The sequence below is a fragment of the Cupressus sempervirens genome, chromosome 10 (assembly GCF_028749045.1).
Source record: "Cupressus sempervirens isolate cs-2001-9-10 chromosome 10, ASM2874904v1, whole genome shotgun sequence".
In the NCBI taxonomy this organism is placed as follows: Eukaryota; Viridiplantae; Streptophyta; class Pinopsida; order Cupressales; family Cupressaceae; genus Cupressus; species Cupressus sempervirens.
The window spans coordinates 217,178,104-217,193,391 of NC_143127.1; the positions used below are offsets into that span (position 1 = coordinate 217,178,104).

The following is a 15,288-nucleotide window of genomic DNA, read 5'->3' on the forward strand; positions in this document are numbered from 1 at the left end:
ATAGATAACATGGAGTCACAAGTGAATCGAGTCATACCATTAAAAGTGTTTTGGGAGGTATTAGGTATAAATTAATTTGAATATTATAATTGAATCAAATTTATATTTAATATGTTAAGTGATAACTAAATTATGTACACACATGTTTAAAACTCATTTTTTATATGTATATATGGACTTTACATTTAGGTGTTAGTAGAAGATAAATGCATGCATGCAAGAGAGTAGAGAAGACACAATCATTTGATTTAGTTATGAGTATAGATAGTAATGTGTGGCCTTTATATAGGAAAGAGCCTATAACACAATGGTAAATTGTGAGCCTCTTATCGAAGAGGTCTTGGGTTTGATTCTATATGCAGCCATGCTTAATAAATAATAATAAACATTAATTAATTACAACACATAATAATTAATCTTGGCTTTGGCCTCTTACGGATCCAAAAAAGAAAAATGTTTGGTCATTATACACAAGAGAATACTCATGTTTTTGTCTTGGTTGCATTGATGAAAACTACGATGGTTGCATTAATCATGAACATGGATATGTGGGTGAATGAAGTTTGGTGCCACTAGATGTTATCAATACAAATAAGTTTGAGGATGAAAACTATGCTGATATTCCATTAATTTCTAGTGATTATGACCATATTTTAGGATTGATCAGAGTTGGTATGTATGTATATGTACAAGTCTATTTGTTTCATAATTTTGTTTAATTTATTTAATATATATACTCATGTACATGACACATGGAATTTATATACATATATTTTGTGTAGGAAATGTTTTTGTAGTCATGGTAGAATCTGAAAATATAGAAGGTGTTTCCTTTTATTTAATGTGTTGCACCATACAAAGAGAGAAGCTAGCAATGAATAAAATTAGTGATGGAATTATGTTTCCCACATGTTAGTATATAGTTGAATTGTGTATGTACATCTTTCTTTTTATGAATTCAAATTTATTAACTTATTTGATATGTGTGTGTGTGTGTGTGTGTGCGCGCGCGCGCGTACGTGCATATATTTAGTAATTAATTAGTCTATGTGATATTTTTAAAATGTGTACGTAGGTTCTGTTGTTGTACAAGGAACATATTTGAAGTAAAGAAAGTACTTAAGAATAGGTTTCATTTTACTGATTATCAACCTAATAATATGGTATACCATTATAGTAACCATGCTATTACAACTAGTCTAACTCTTCATCCAATCAAAGTACCTAGAATATGTAATTGGAGGCTCGATATTGATGATCATAGAAAAATATTAAATGTTATCCAACAATAAGCTAACCCACTTGGTATGAGCTAGAAACAACTTCTAATATGAAATAACTTCAACATTTTGAAATTTGATTGAACTATTTAAAATTTGAGATTTGGTTGAAGTTGATCATTTCAAATTTTAAATTTGGTTGAACTAATTATATATTACTTTTACTCTTTCATTTAACTTGTCAAGTTTAAATTGTGATTTGTAACTAATTATAGAAATTAGGAACTTATATGAAACTAATTAAGACATGTGTCTTGAGGGGAATAAATTCAAACACTTATCTTAAGGAGATGAAATTAGGACTTGTAACTAATTATATATTACTTTTACTCTTTCTTTTAACTTTTCATGTTTAAATTTTGATTTGTAACTAATTATAGAAATTAGCAACTTATATGCAACTAATTAGGACATGTGCCACAAGGGGAAGAAATTCAAACACTTGCCTTAAGGGGATAAAATTAGGACTTGTAACTAATTATATATTGCTTCTACTCTTTCATTTCACTTGTCAATTTTAAATTGTGATTTGTAACTAATTATAGAAATTAGGAACTTATATGCACCTAATTAAGAAATGTTCCTTGAGGGGAAGAAATTAAATCACTTGTCTTAAGGCGATGAAATTAGGACTTGTACCTAATTATATATTACTTTTACTATTTCATTTAACTTGTCAAGTTTAAATTTTGATTTATAACTAGTTATAGAAATTAGCAACTTATATGCATTATTAGGAATTTTGAATTATGTAACTAATTAGGAATTTAATATATCTAAATATCACTTGCATAGAACAAAATTAACCACATATGTATACATCAATTTCATAAAGCAACATAATCTAACATAATAGAACATTATCCAACATAATCTAAATGTAAAATCTAACATGTAAAAGAACATAATCCAACATAAACTTTATATATAATCTAACATAATAGAACATTATTCAACATAATCTAACATGTAAAAGAAATGTCTAGAGAATGTATATATGTAGGTCAATCATCAAACATGTATATGAACCTAAACATAAACATGTGTCGAACATCATTCTTGAGTCTACTATATGTGTATCAATCATTTTAAAAAAAAAAAAAAAATGTTTAATTTGGATGTAAGTCTAGATCACATAATCTATAATATTAAAAACTATAGATCATCAATTCCAAGACTATCATTGTGATGTCTCCTCATAGCATGGTTTGAAGACTGACTATCAAGATTCTCGCTAAGATGTGTTGACCCCTATATATATTCTAGAGAAAGTAGTATCAATGTACATAATTTCATACTAAATTAAATCTCTTTTAAATTTACAAATTGCATGCAAGTTATATATTTCATTTAAAACTCACCTGTCCACTATTGACATCATCGAATGAATCCCAATGAAGTACATGATCTAACATCAAAGATGGAGTAAAAAGAAGCATGTGCCCCTATAATACATACATACATGTGCAAAAATTCAAATTTAAAAATGTATACTTACAAAGGCATGATATGTATATCTGCATAAATTATTAGTTGAACAAACAATTGAAATTTTAGCATGAACAACAATAACTATAGATTTAGCTATGTAGATGCTGGCATCTAATAATACTCAAACTACTTAGAATCAATTGTGTCCACCAATATATCCATTTTTTTTTGGGCTCGTCTAGCTCCATCTCTACATCTATGCTAGCCTGACTGGTTATTGGAACACATCCTAATAATGACGAGCCAAGTGGAATGACTAGATGACATAGAAGTACAATCATCATGTGTCAACAAGTCCATTCATATTGTGGTTGACAAGCTAAAGTCAACATCATCAAGGCACACACTTGAACTCTGACCATGCCCTACACTAGGTGAAGGGTCTATTCTAGTATGCATATGTCCCTCTATAGTAAAAGAGTGGTTAGTAGGTGGATAGTTGTGTGTACTATCACCGTGACTACTACTTGATCAATAAGAGGAATGTGATTATGGGTGTGCCCTAATACTACCATGGAGACAATGTTGAACATTTGATATTACTATGCCAAAATTCTCTAATATGAATCTATATGAGTATAATAGATCCTCACCAAGACTAGTCATAGTATCTCATGTCAACACTCCAACGAGACCCTCTAAGCTATTCAGTGAAGGGATACATGTTGCACTATACAAGTCTTCTGAAGATGAAACATCAAAAAATGATCTAGGATGTCGATGAGACATCAAATACTAGCAATCTCTTTAACCCCCTAAATCACCCCCTACAAGCGGGTCTTGCACAAGCCTCATCAGCTAATAGACCTAATATAGGGGAAATAGTAAGTGGACTATTTCCAAAAATTGACCTATGTGTTCATGGTGGATGACTTGGTTGCCTATCAACTAGTCTACCATGCCCCTATCCTAAATGCAATGGTAATTTAGTGTCAATCACCACCCTGCCTAAGCGAAACTTAGCATAATATTTTCATGGAAAATAGAGTGGAATTTGGTCATTATTTGGATAATGACCATGAGCAAAAGGAAGCATGGGTATATAAGTTCATCCATCTATGGATTTGTACACTTAAGTGGAGAATACACCTTCACATACTTTTGTGTAACATAATGTGGGAAAATATCCCTTTTCAGTGTCTCTTTGGACACTAAGCCATGTACCTACTATAGTGAAAGACCTAAAGAGAACTCTCATCTCTTACTGTCAAGGACAATCTATATAATATGTGCATAATATGGAGTAGCACCATGAATTTTATCTCTAAAATATGTGAGGTTGTGTAAGATGCTCTAACATGTACTACTATATACACTAACACATCCACCATCATGGATTAAAGTACACCATATCCTCTATCCTAGTATATGCAACAAAATCAAAGTATCCAACATCTTGAAACATGAATGATCCCACCTCCTATTATGCTACTACCATTGGACATACATATAAGCCATCCAAAGAGAAAGCCACCCAACCTATCACATAAGAATCATAAAATCTTGTACCAACTAAAATGTCAAGCACAAATACATTATCCAAAAGGTAATCACATGTATCTGTAGTCGTCAAACATCCATAGCTGAAATAACACCCACAACAACTGCCAATCCTTTCAACTATCCATACCTCAAAAGGTATACCAAGTGAATCTCACATCATCAACATATCGAATCTATAACTGCAATCACTAGTCTTGCGATAAATACGTGCCACATATATACCAAAAATCTCCCACTGCAAAAGATAATGTCAAATCTATAACCAATCCACACACAACATCTCAAAGAAGCGAATCCATGTAGTATCAAAGAAATCCACAATACATAAACACATCACCTGCAAGAACAACTCTACTAAAAATTGTCTAACACTCTCCCAAGTTCTCCACAACAAACAAAGGAAAGAGATAAAGAAATACCTATGTCATCTCTCACATGAAAAACATGAACACAAACCTGTTATCACAATCTCCAACTAATAGTAAATCCAATGTAGGTGGAACTAAACATCTAGGAAGATAAACAAGATGAAAGAGAAATCATGCAAAGGATAACATGTATCATGTCCTTCTACACACACCTCTAGATGTAAACTGTGCCAAGTAAGATATCCTCCATAAAACCCCAACAAAGAAGCAAAAATAAAACCCAAACCATACCATATAACTAATCATGGATGTAAGCCTCTCACAAGAAGATTAAACTCATAAACCATTCCCAAACCAAGGAATAACCATTCCTAATCCAAGGAACATGCCCAATATAAATTAATCTCCCAAAGTCAACCAACATCATAAAAATATATGCACATGGAGAAAACTAATGCCTAACCATCTCTTAAATGAACCCTGCAATACTAACTCATGTACCACAACTCAAGATCCATATCAATGAAAGATAAACATAAATATACTACACCTGAGATAAATAATGGGCTATACGTCTCAAGTAGTAAACTGGCAAGTAGACCAAGAGTGGGGAATGAGAATTTTCATCAAGATATCTAAGTGTCCAACCAAGAATCATCTAAGAACAATATCCTCTCTAGTCCATATTAGGTAAATTCCCCTTGAATTTCTTGTTGAAGCTATAAATTGTACCAAAAAGTATTTCTCTATTCTAAGAGAAATCAACATCACCACAATCTCTAAGTATCCAAGAGCACCTGTAACTAGTCAATCCATGCCAACTCCAAATGAAACATAGAAATATCATGAAGTATCAAAAAAATGATCAATTTACTCAAATTGTCTTAATATCTTTTCACTAATGATATTGGAATCCTTAATCTCTTATTCATGGATTGTTTTAAATCCTCAAAATAACTAGTCATTACTGACTCAAAACTCTCACCTAACTGTTCAATATTAAACTCTCCTATTTGAACTACAAAAAACCTATTTGTCTTCCATGCAATAGTACAAAATGGAGGAAATGTGTTCTAAACATAAAAGAAGATGCATATCAAAATAGATTCAAATTTACATTGAGAACTCTTTGTTTTCCTTATTGCTCCTAGGTTTTTAATCAATTGTTGTAGTTGCAACTTGGCAAGATCATATGTATGATGTTTCTTCACAATCTTGTAACCCATATCTTCTACAATGTTGGGTACACTATTCAATCTAGTTGGTTGATAAAATTTATGTGCAATTACTCTTACAAAAAATCTATCAGAGGATTTGTAATGGTGTCTACGGTCATTCCTCTCTTGTTCCATATAGCTCTCATGTTCTTTTCAATAACTTCTTTGGACTCCCTCCTCATAGTCTTTGGCTGATCTAGGGTTGGATACCCTGTTACCCTATGGATTATTCTCTTTGTAATTTTTATTGGTCCATTATCTAGCCACACTAAACTATCATGAATTCTACTCAAAACAATCTTCATGCATTCCATTTTGAAAATGTTAGGGAAATCTAGGGCACAAGTTAACCCTTTCTTTTCTATAATCTTGAATTCTTCCCTCTAACATACCATTTTCACATAGTTTTCCATATGCTTCTCTGATTTCCATTTCACCAATACTACCAATCTTGCAATTGTAACACTTTTTGACATCTTGATCATTAAAACTTTTGGCGGTATCATAGATAGCACACCGAAGGGATCTTGTTTGTATGTTATTTCTAAAACGGCTTTCAAAATAGGTTGTTTTATCTTGTTGGTAACCAACTAAAGATTTAAAACTTATTTTCCCTCTACACCTTTTTCTTTTGAAGAACTATATGCCAATTTAAAAATACAGGGTTTATGAAATTTGAAATAGCATAGCTGAGCACATGATAAATACCTTGTAAATCCTGGTGAAATAATGTTGCACAACTACTCAAATCTCTTGTAAATGCTTTAGATGAAATTTCTAGATTGCTTTAACCTCTTCTTTCTCTCTCTCAATTTTGAATGATGTTAAATGAGTAGAAATTGATCAAATACCCCTTTAAAATGTTGTAATTAATGCTAAGTGCTTACACAGCTGTGAGCTCATCATCAACTAATTTTAGGCTCACTCAACATCCACTCATCTTTCTATTTGTTCAAAAACCATTATGAGCTTGGCATCAACTAGCCAATTTGTTAGCTCAACATTCACTAGAATTTCACTGGGGCAACCAGAGGAAAATTTCCATGCTTGGGAGTAACATGAACATTTAACAAAACTTCAATATATTTTTTTGATTCCTAATAATGCTTTGCATCTTTATTCGTGCTTATATAATCCTTTCAAAATTAAATCCTTTGGAATTGATGTATGGTATAACTATTAAATATCAGTCCCACATACCTCTTGATTTCTCGATTTGATGAGGTGTGATCACTTGACCCATTAGGTGCAGTGATCCCTTCTCCAGTTTATATATTTCTCTCCTCCTTTCTCTTCCATGTCTTCTTCAATTTATTTCTGACATTTTCAATATCTACCTTGCCTTTGCCTTTATTGAACTCACAACTTGGTGCCTTTGACCTTGTTGGACAATATTGGTTAATATGACCAGTCTTTAGATAGCTAAAACATGTGGTTTGACTCAACCACCTTTTTTAGTCACTCTTGAAGTGTATTCTAATATAGTTCTTAGGAATATGTCCACTCTTGATAGTAGTGACAACTATACCTTGTATTATAGTCCCAATTGTAAAAGTTGTCATTGTTCTTTACCTTTCCTTGTTTGTTTGATGACCATATTGGGTTGGATCTGCACCCAAAAGTTCTATGTCCATACTTGTAACATTTGTAACAATATCCTTCAAATATTTGAGTGTGAATGGTCTTGGTTCTACATTCATGTACCTAATGGCCTTGTTTGTGGCACTTATGGTAGTGAACCATGCTCTTCTACTTATCACTCTAATTTATAGTTTTTGTTCTACACACATTGGTAGTATGTCATTTCTTACCAAAATTATGACAAGTATGTTTGGAATTCTTACCATTGTCCTCCTTAAAAAAATCTAGGTGACTTAGGCTTAGGTGTGAATTAACGGCTATGATTCACCCATTTTTCCACTTAAACCTTCTTTGTACCTGATTAGATGCATGTAATGCATAGAGATTCCAACTTAAGATTCATCCTTATCAAAAAATTAGAGTAATTCCATCTGTAAGTCATCTCAAAAATGGTTTACATAGTAGTTTGTGCCAATACAAACAACTATGACAAAACTATGTTACTCAGCAATTGAAGTCCCTAATGCTCGACATATTCTGATTTCAATACTAATACTTGACATCTGAATGACTTGGCATGCCCTGCTTGCTTGGATCCAAAATCACTTGGCATATGTTTTTTTCTCGACACTTGAGTGACTCGACACTTACTGTTAACTCAACATGCTCTAACTTATACATGTTGTGCTTGACATATACTACTTATTTGGCATGAACTAAGTAAACGGCTTAAGTTTATAGACACTCACTTGTCAAGACCAATCTAAGATCAAAAATAACCCCTAAAATTCTTCAGTATAAGAGGTCACATCTAGTTCATTTTTCTTCAATCCTTTCCTTCTCTTATGGAGCTGAATTTCAAAGTGTTTAGGCAGGAAGTTCTCCTCCACCTTAGTGACCATTACCTTCTAGTTAGCTATAGGATTCTTACCCATGTTGATTCTTTTATCTTGTACATATTTCCACCATGTTAGAGTTGAGCCTCTAAGCCTTGACTTTGAAACTTTAACCTTTAGTGCCTTAGATACTCCCTCATAGTCAAAATGGTTCTCCATGCCATCTATATAGACCATGACTGCATCTATGTCCATCTTTCCACTAAAAAGTGGTACACCTTCCAAATATATTCCTCCTAGGGCTTTTATATCCTTAATGAATGGCTCTTCATTCAAGATAGGATTAGGTTCAAGGACCACATCCTCCTCTACTACCTCTTTACCCTTCTCAAATTCTTCTTCTTCCTTTCTCCTAGATGCTTCAACAAATGCATCCAGTTCCAGTTTCACCTTCACCTCTACTAGGGATTATTCAAGAACTCTATTCTTCTCCCTTTGTTAATCAAATTCCTCAACTAGTTCTATACTTCTCACCATGTTTGTTTCACCTACTAACTCTCCAGTACCTCCAAACATCCACCAACTATTCCCAAATCTTTAACTTGCTCTAATACCACGTTGATGTGAGAACCAATCTTGCTCAAAAACCCTAAACTCTCTAGGGTCTCCTTAGTTCTTCCACATAATCAAATAGGTATTCTTTCATAGCCTATGCCTCTAATGATTCTATCAAAGAGACCCACTTCTTCAACTAGTGCACATCAATCGGTTAGTACAAAATTGCTCAAACTTCCACAAACACACAAATAGCCCCAATTTACTTTGGACTTTTCCATTTGGTGAAATGAATTCCAAGGCATGCCTTAGGTTACTCATCAACATAATACACCCAAAAAAAGTATAAAATCCTATTCGAATTGCTATCCATAGGTCAATTTGTACTCTATTGCTTGAAAAAAGGCTATAAGAACTAGCCCATTAAATAAACTAAAATTGACATATATTGAAAAATCCCTTTAAAATGGAAAAGAAAAATCACCTTTCTAGATACCCTTTTTATAGTACTTGAATATTTTGCAACTCTTAAGCTCCAACTTGTCCATACAATCTAAGCATAATTTTAGGCTTAATTTGAGGGTTTCAAGGATTTTGGTGTTGCTCAGGTTTTAAACCTCCTAAAAGTCCTTACCAAGACTCCTCCTCTAGATTGGAGTTATCCATCACCATCTACTTATGTGCCACATTCTTGGATTGAAAAATTAGACATTTCAATCCACTCCAAATGCTCTTTTTCATATTTTTGATCCCTAACCAATCATGGTTTTCTTGCCTAGGGCATCACACTAAAGATGCTTTCCATACTTCCCATGGGCTCTTATTTTCTTTAAATAATTTACAAGGAGTCTAGTTCCAAATTCAAAGAGGTTGTACATTTCATATGGTGGGAAATGACCCTGGGACTCCATTTTGTGTTGGTTGCCCAGTTCAGAACAACAACTTGCTAACTTACAAAATAATTTATTTGAGCACATAAAACTCTCTGAAACAACCCAAAAAATAAAAAAAGAAATGAAAACAACCTCCACTAACAATTCCAACTGAGAAAATCCTAATTTTGACCTGTGGAAAGTAAGAAAAATTACTCAAAACAAGAAACTGTTGTACTAATGAAAAATATTGATTACATTACATACAATGTCATTTCTCCTTCTTCCAACCTCTTGAAAAGGTTGAGTTTTACCTTATATAGTCTTGGAATTTAAATTTCGAACTAATTTAAGTGGTTGAAGGGCTCCAACAAAGAATTTTCTCTTTTTGCATAAAAGTTGCAAAACTTGTCAATGACAACTTTGCAGGAAATGAACAATTTTTGCAATTTTGCAAATTTTCTACCCAAAGTTGCCCTACTTGTTACCAAACTTTCCAAAAAGTATAAGATAGATCCAAAACACCTAATAAGGACCTAAAACACTTGATTATCCTATTTGGCCCTCAAAACCCAAAAATTCTCTATGGAGCCAAATGAGCACTTTTTGAGCAATTAGGAGCAATATTGCATTGTGGGACTCTTCAAACCTATTTAACTTCACCTTATGACCAAGTTGACCTTATTATTACTCTAGTGATGAGGATAGACCCCCCTCTCTTCCCCCTTTCTCTCCATATCTCTCTCTCTCTCTCTCTCTCTCTCTCTCTCTCTCTCTCTCTCTCTCTCCCTCCCTCCCTCCCTCCCTCCCTCAAGGAAAATTGTACATGTTATTTAGGATCTCTCTCTCTCTCTCTCTCTCTCTCTCTCTCTCTCTCTCTCTCTCTCTCTCTCCTCCCTCAAGGAAAATTGTACATGTTATTTAGGACATGTCTAAGGGAGAAGTTTCATTTTAAGATAAGGAAAGATGGGTTATATAAAACTAAAGACATAGTTTGTTGAAAGAAAAGAACATATAGTTCATAATGTGTTTGTAATATGAAGAACCAAAAAAATAGTTAACTTTCTTCAAAACATACACACTTTTGAAAGAACTTTTAGTCCTTTAAAGTAGTATTTTAACTTTAACCCTTATCATGAATTTAACTTTACTAACCTCAATAATCTAAATCATAGGCCCATATTTTATTTTCTACTTTATTTTCTCTTCTTAGGCCTATATCATATAGGAAGTTTTGAAAGAAAAATTAAGGTGGTGGTTGTTCTTGTGATGGAGTAGGAAAATAGGTTCTATATACTCTATAATTTAATAATTTAATTATTTAAAGATGTTAATAGTGAATGAAAGTGATAGAGAGCATGTGGAGCATGACAATGTGAAAACTCTGAATGTTGATCCTCAAACTAAAAACTTTTAAAGCAAAGCTAATAGTGGGCCTACATGGGATGATTACTCTAAATGGGGCTCAAGACAATGTTACTACTAGTAAAAGGGAAGATGAGCCAAATGATTGGATTCCCAATGAATATAATGATGCACATCATTGATGTATGCATATTTGTGTTATATTGTATGGTTTTACTACATAGATTTTATGATTACCTTAATAGTAACTTAGGTAATAGTGACAAAGTTTGTATTTAAGTTATCTTCATTAACCAATAGAATTTTTAGAATTGGGCAAATAGATTGACACACCCCCCCACCCCCCTGCTTCTTACTACCAGTTGGGACCAAAATCCTCCTGCTTAAAGTACCAAGTTCAAGTAATCAACTTTGAGCTTATTGCTATGATTTTTTGTTTGATATCTTTTCCAATAGAAGGGGTTGGTGTTGATAACTCCTTTGATGATATGGAGACCTCCCATTGATTAATAATGCCTTCATCAACAATATGCATCAAGAAGAAAATAATATGGCCCATACTAATGAGAGGGAACATGAGGTCTAAGGACCCCACAACAACTACTATTAATCTCTTCAATAAACTTCGCACTAGTTCAAGCCATGCCCAAAAAAAATTCTAAGAAGGCCATGGGAATCACTAGAAGAGAAAACCCACCTAAATAGGAAAAGAATAACTTGAAATTGATAACGGGCACTACAAAGTCGTCATCAACAAATGGTATTCAACCAAGGGTGCAAATAATACAAAGACAACATTTTTTACACTAATTTCTACTAGTGCTTGACGGATCATTTCTTTTTTCAACAAAGAAAAGCCTACTCGAAGCCCTCCTTTAGAAGTAGTAAACTAGAAACAATGTCAACCAAATACAAAGGCTCCTCAAAACCCTTATACTCCACACCTCAATCTAATATAGCAATGATAGATGCTTTACCCCAATTATTGCAAAAACACTCCCATTTGACTCATCATCCCATTTATTTGCAATATCTCCTTCAATTGTAGAAATCCTAAAGTCTCCTCCAATCTTCTGACCTATATTTGTTTGCATCATTTCTCTCCTCTACATATGATAACACAATTGTTTATGGTTGAATAAGTTATCTTTATTGAGAATTTTTTTTGATTTTTCTAACACTGAATTTATTCATGGGACGATGAAATATTGGGAGAGCTTTTCTTATAGTTTTTTACTACTACACTACATATTTTCTATGTCCAAGTGTATGCATTACATTGCAATGTTTCTATGTAAATATGTAGATTGAAAATTTATTGTTTTCAATGTGTTTATTACTATATTATCAATTTTCTCAACATTATGTGTTTCCTTTGCTTTTACATCTGTGCATCATTCACATGTAACCAAATACAAGTATCATGTTATAACACTTTGTTTTACTTTTATGCTTAAAATTTGTGATTTTACAAGTCCTACACTAGATACTTATCATTTAGAATAATATTTTTTTATAATATTTTATTAATTCATTTTGATCAAGACGATTTACCAAAAACCTCACATCAACTAATTTATTTAAAAATATGATTTCTTTGTCTTTAGATATTTCCTTTTTATTAGTTTAATTAATCAAACTAATGATCATAAACCATTATCTTCCAATTTATTTGATTATCCTACATCTTTTCTAATATTTATATATTATTTAAGACATTCTCTTATTATAAAATATTTACAAGTTTCTTACATTTTGTTATGAAGATAGAGCCATACATACATGCATTGCTTTGTCTAGTCGTCTTTAGTACAAAATGCATGGAACCATCAAAAGATTGCAGTCTCTTGGCGCCTTGCATATTCTAGTAGCTGAAATCTTGCACACATAATTCCTATTGAGATGCTACTGTTTGCACTAAATACAAATAAAAATTAAATATAAATATAATATTAAATCCAATTTCTAGAGCGGAATTACAGTGGAGTCCGCCTCTCTTTGGACTAGAGTTGGTAAGAGCGGAATTAGAGTGGAGTCCGCCTCTCTTTGGACTGGAGTTGGTAAGATTATTGTAGTGTTCGCCTCATTGTTGTTTGGAGTGGCGTTCCAAGCATTCTTCCTTCAATTTAATTTTGAAATTGGTAATAAATATAGAGATAATCAAACAAATGTTATTTAAATAGGCGTCCCGGCTGTCTCCCGGTGTTATTTAACTATAAATTTAAAATAGGAAGCCCGGTCGCTTCCACCCATTTTCTTGTCGATTAAATCTAAAGATAATCAACACATTGTCGATTAAATCTTTTAAGCCTCTTCACAAAATTTATAATACCATCCTCCACACAAGCATTCATCGCAGTCTTTGAAGCCTCTTCAAAAATGGGTTCTCACAAAATGACTGGCCAGAATGAGAGCGAGCAAGTTATACCTCTCATTGATCTTTCTTTTTTGGGTAATGGAGATATTGATTCAGAGAGTTTGTGCACTGAAGTGAGAAAGGCTTGTGAAGAATGGGGGTGCTTTGTAGTTGTGAACCATGGAGTGAAGGAGGAGATAATTCATGAGATGGAATCAGCTGCTAGAGATTGCTTTGCACTCCCCAAGGAAAGCAAACAGAAAAATGTTTTTCCAAGAACAGACTTTAATTACATAGCTGATGTGCCTGCATTGCCATTTTATGAGAGCCTTGGTGTGCCTGGTGCTCCAGATCCTGCTGCCATTCACAAGTTTTGGCCTCAAGGAAACCCACAAATCTGGTAACTCACTAATACCATTTATCTTTTCTTTTTAAAGTAAGATCTAAGTCAGGTAAAGGTAAATCTAGATAGATAGATAGATAGATATAGATCGATCTGGTGATTCACGAATACCATTTATTTTTTTTAGGTAAATCTAAATGAATAAACTAACAACCTAATGAGATAGATAGGTTGATCAATTGATCGATTTTACTATTAATAATCGAGATCTTGTTTCACAAATTATTTTCGATATATTCCATTTTATAAAGCAAAGTTAACAAACACCATCCCCGTCTTTATAAACCATTCAAGCATCCAGAGTTCAGAGCTTTCTATGCAGAAATGTCCTACAAGAAGATGCAAGAGTCTCAGACTTTAAGAGATGAAACAAAATCATCCTTCATTGACATGTTTGCTCTTATTACCAAGGATTCTCAAACTTTGTGAAATGATACAGAACATAGTACCAAATAAAATAAGTTTTATTTATGTTCAGACCAGATTTTAAACTTGTTCTCCGAATTGGAAAATTTATTATCTTCTCAACTTGTTTATTCAGATTGTTAGTGCTGATCTCTTCTTCCAACTCTTCCCCAACTCCCTGATGGCTGTTCAGCTTCTTCATCTTTCTTCTCTTTCCCTTGTTGGTATATGCTGGCAAGGATATTGGGTTTTCTTCCTGTTTCTTTCCCAATTGAACCTTTGAACCAGGATATTTATCAGTTATATATATATATTAGTGGTTCACCCACTTTTGATTATATGCATTACATCAAGGAACAATAGAAAAATTGACCAAATTGTGTGTAAAATGTATACAAAGTTTATTTTCCCATCTATACTAATGCAGCAGTGAGAAGACAATTATTTACATTCCTATTTATTGCTAAATTTTAGCAATCATTGAAGTTTATGAGTCTTTGGGTGCCTAGAATTTAGTTAGTTGCAAATTCCATCTCTAAACAACTCTATCAGTATGTTCAAAGTGCCTACCAATTCAAATTTACTGGAGTTAAAGAACTTGAGAGACCATTCTAAATATTGAACTTCAAGAATCTTCATGTTTATGATTGTGTATACCTTTCTCAATGGTAAATATCTTTATCCATAAGAGTTTACCTTTTTTAATGATATTTCAACTAACACATACTATTGTACTACACTTTCTACTCATGATTTTTTTTTAAATTTTCTTGTTCTATGCAATTAGATAAAGAGAAACCCTTCCTTCCCTTACTATTGAATGTACATCATTTTGATTGTCTTTGTATGCTATTCGAAGATGGTTAAACTACACATGATAGACCTATATGTTAAACTCTCATGGTTCACCAAAATTTTCTCGAAGTTATGAGTTGTGAAACTTTCAAGGTGTAATCACTCATTTTTTATGAGTAATCCCAATTAGTTTAAAACAATTGACCAAAAAAAAAAGGCATCAAAACTTGGAAACACATTTTTTAAATGAATATAAAAATA

General features: G+C 32.8%; 1 protein-coding gene across 1 annotated transcript in view; it reads left to right on the forward strand.

Annotated features, from left to right (window-relative positions):
• The window catches only part of LOC149533408 (taxane 9-alpha-oxidase-like), a 53,719-nt gene extending 40,438 nt beyond the window's left edge, over positions 1-13,281 (forward strand). The window contains exons 3-4 of the mRNA XM_089805853.1: positions 13,051-13,128; positions 13,252-13,281. Coding sequence (XP_089661979.1) covers positions 13,051-13,128; positions 13,252-13,281 — 108 coding nt within the window. The remainder of the gene's footprint in view (positions 1-13,050; positions 13,129-13,251) is intronic.
• The last annotated feature ends 2,007 nt before the right edge of the window (positions 13,282-15,288 follow it).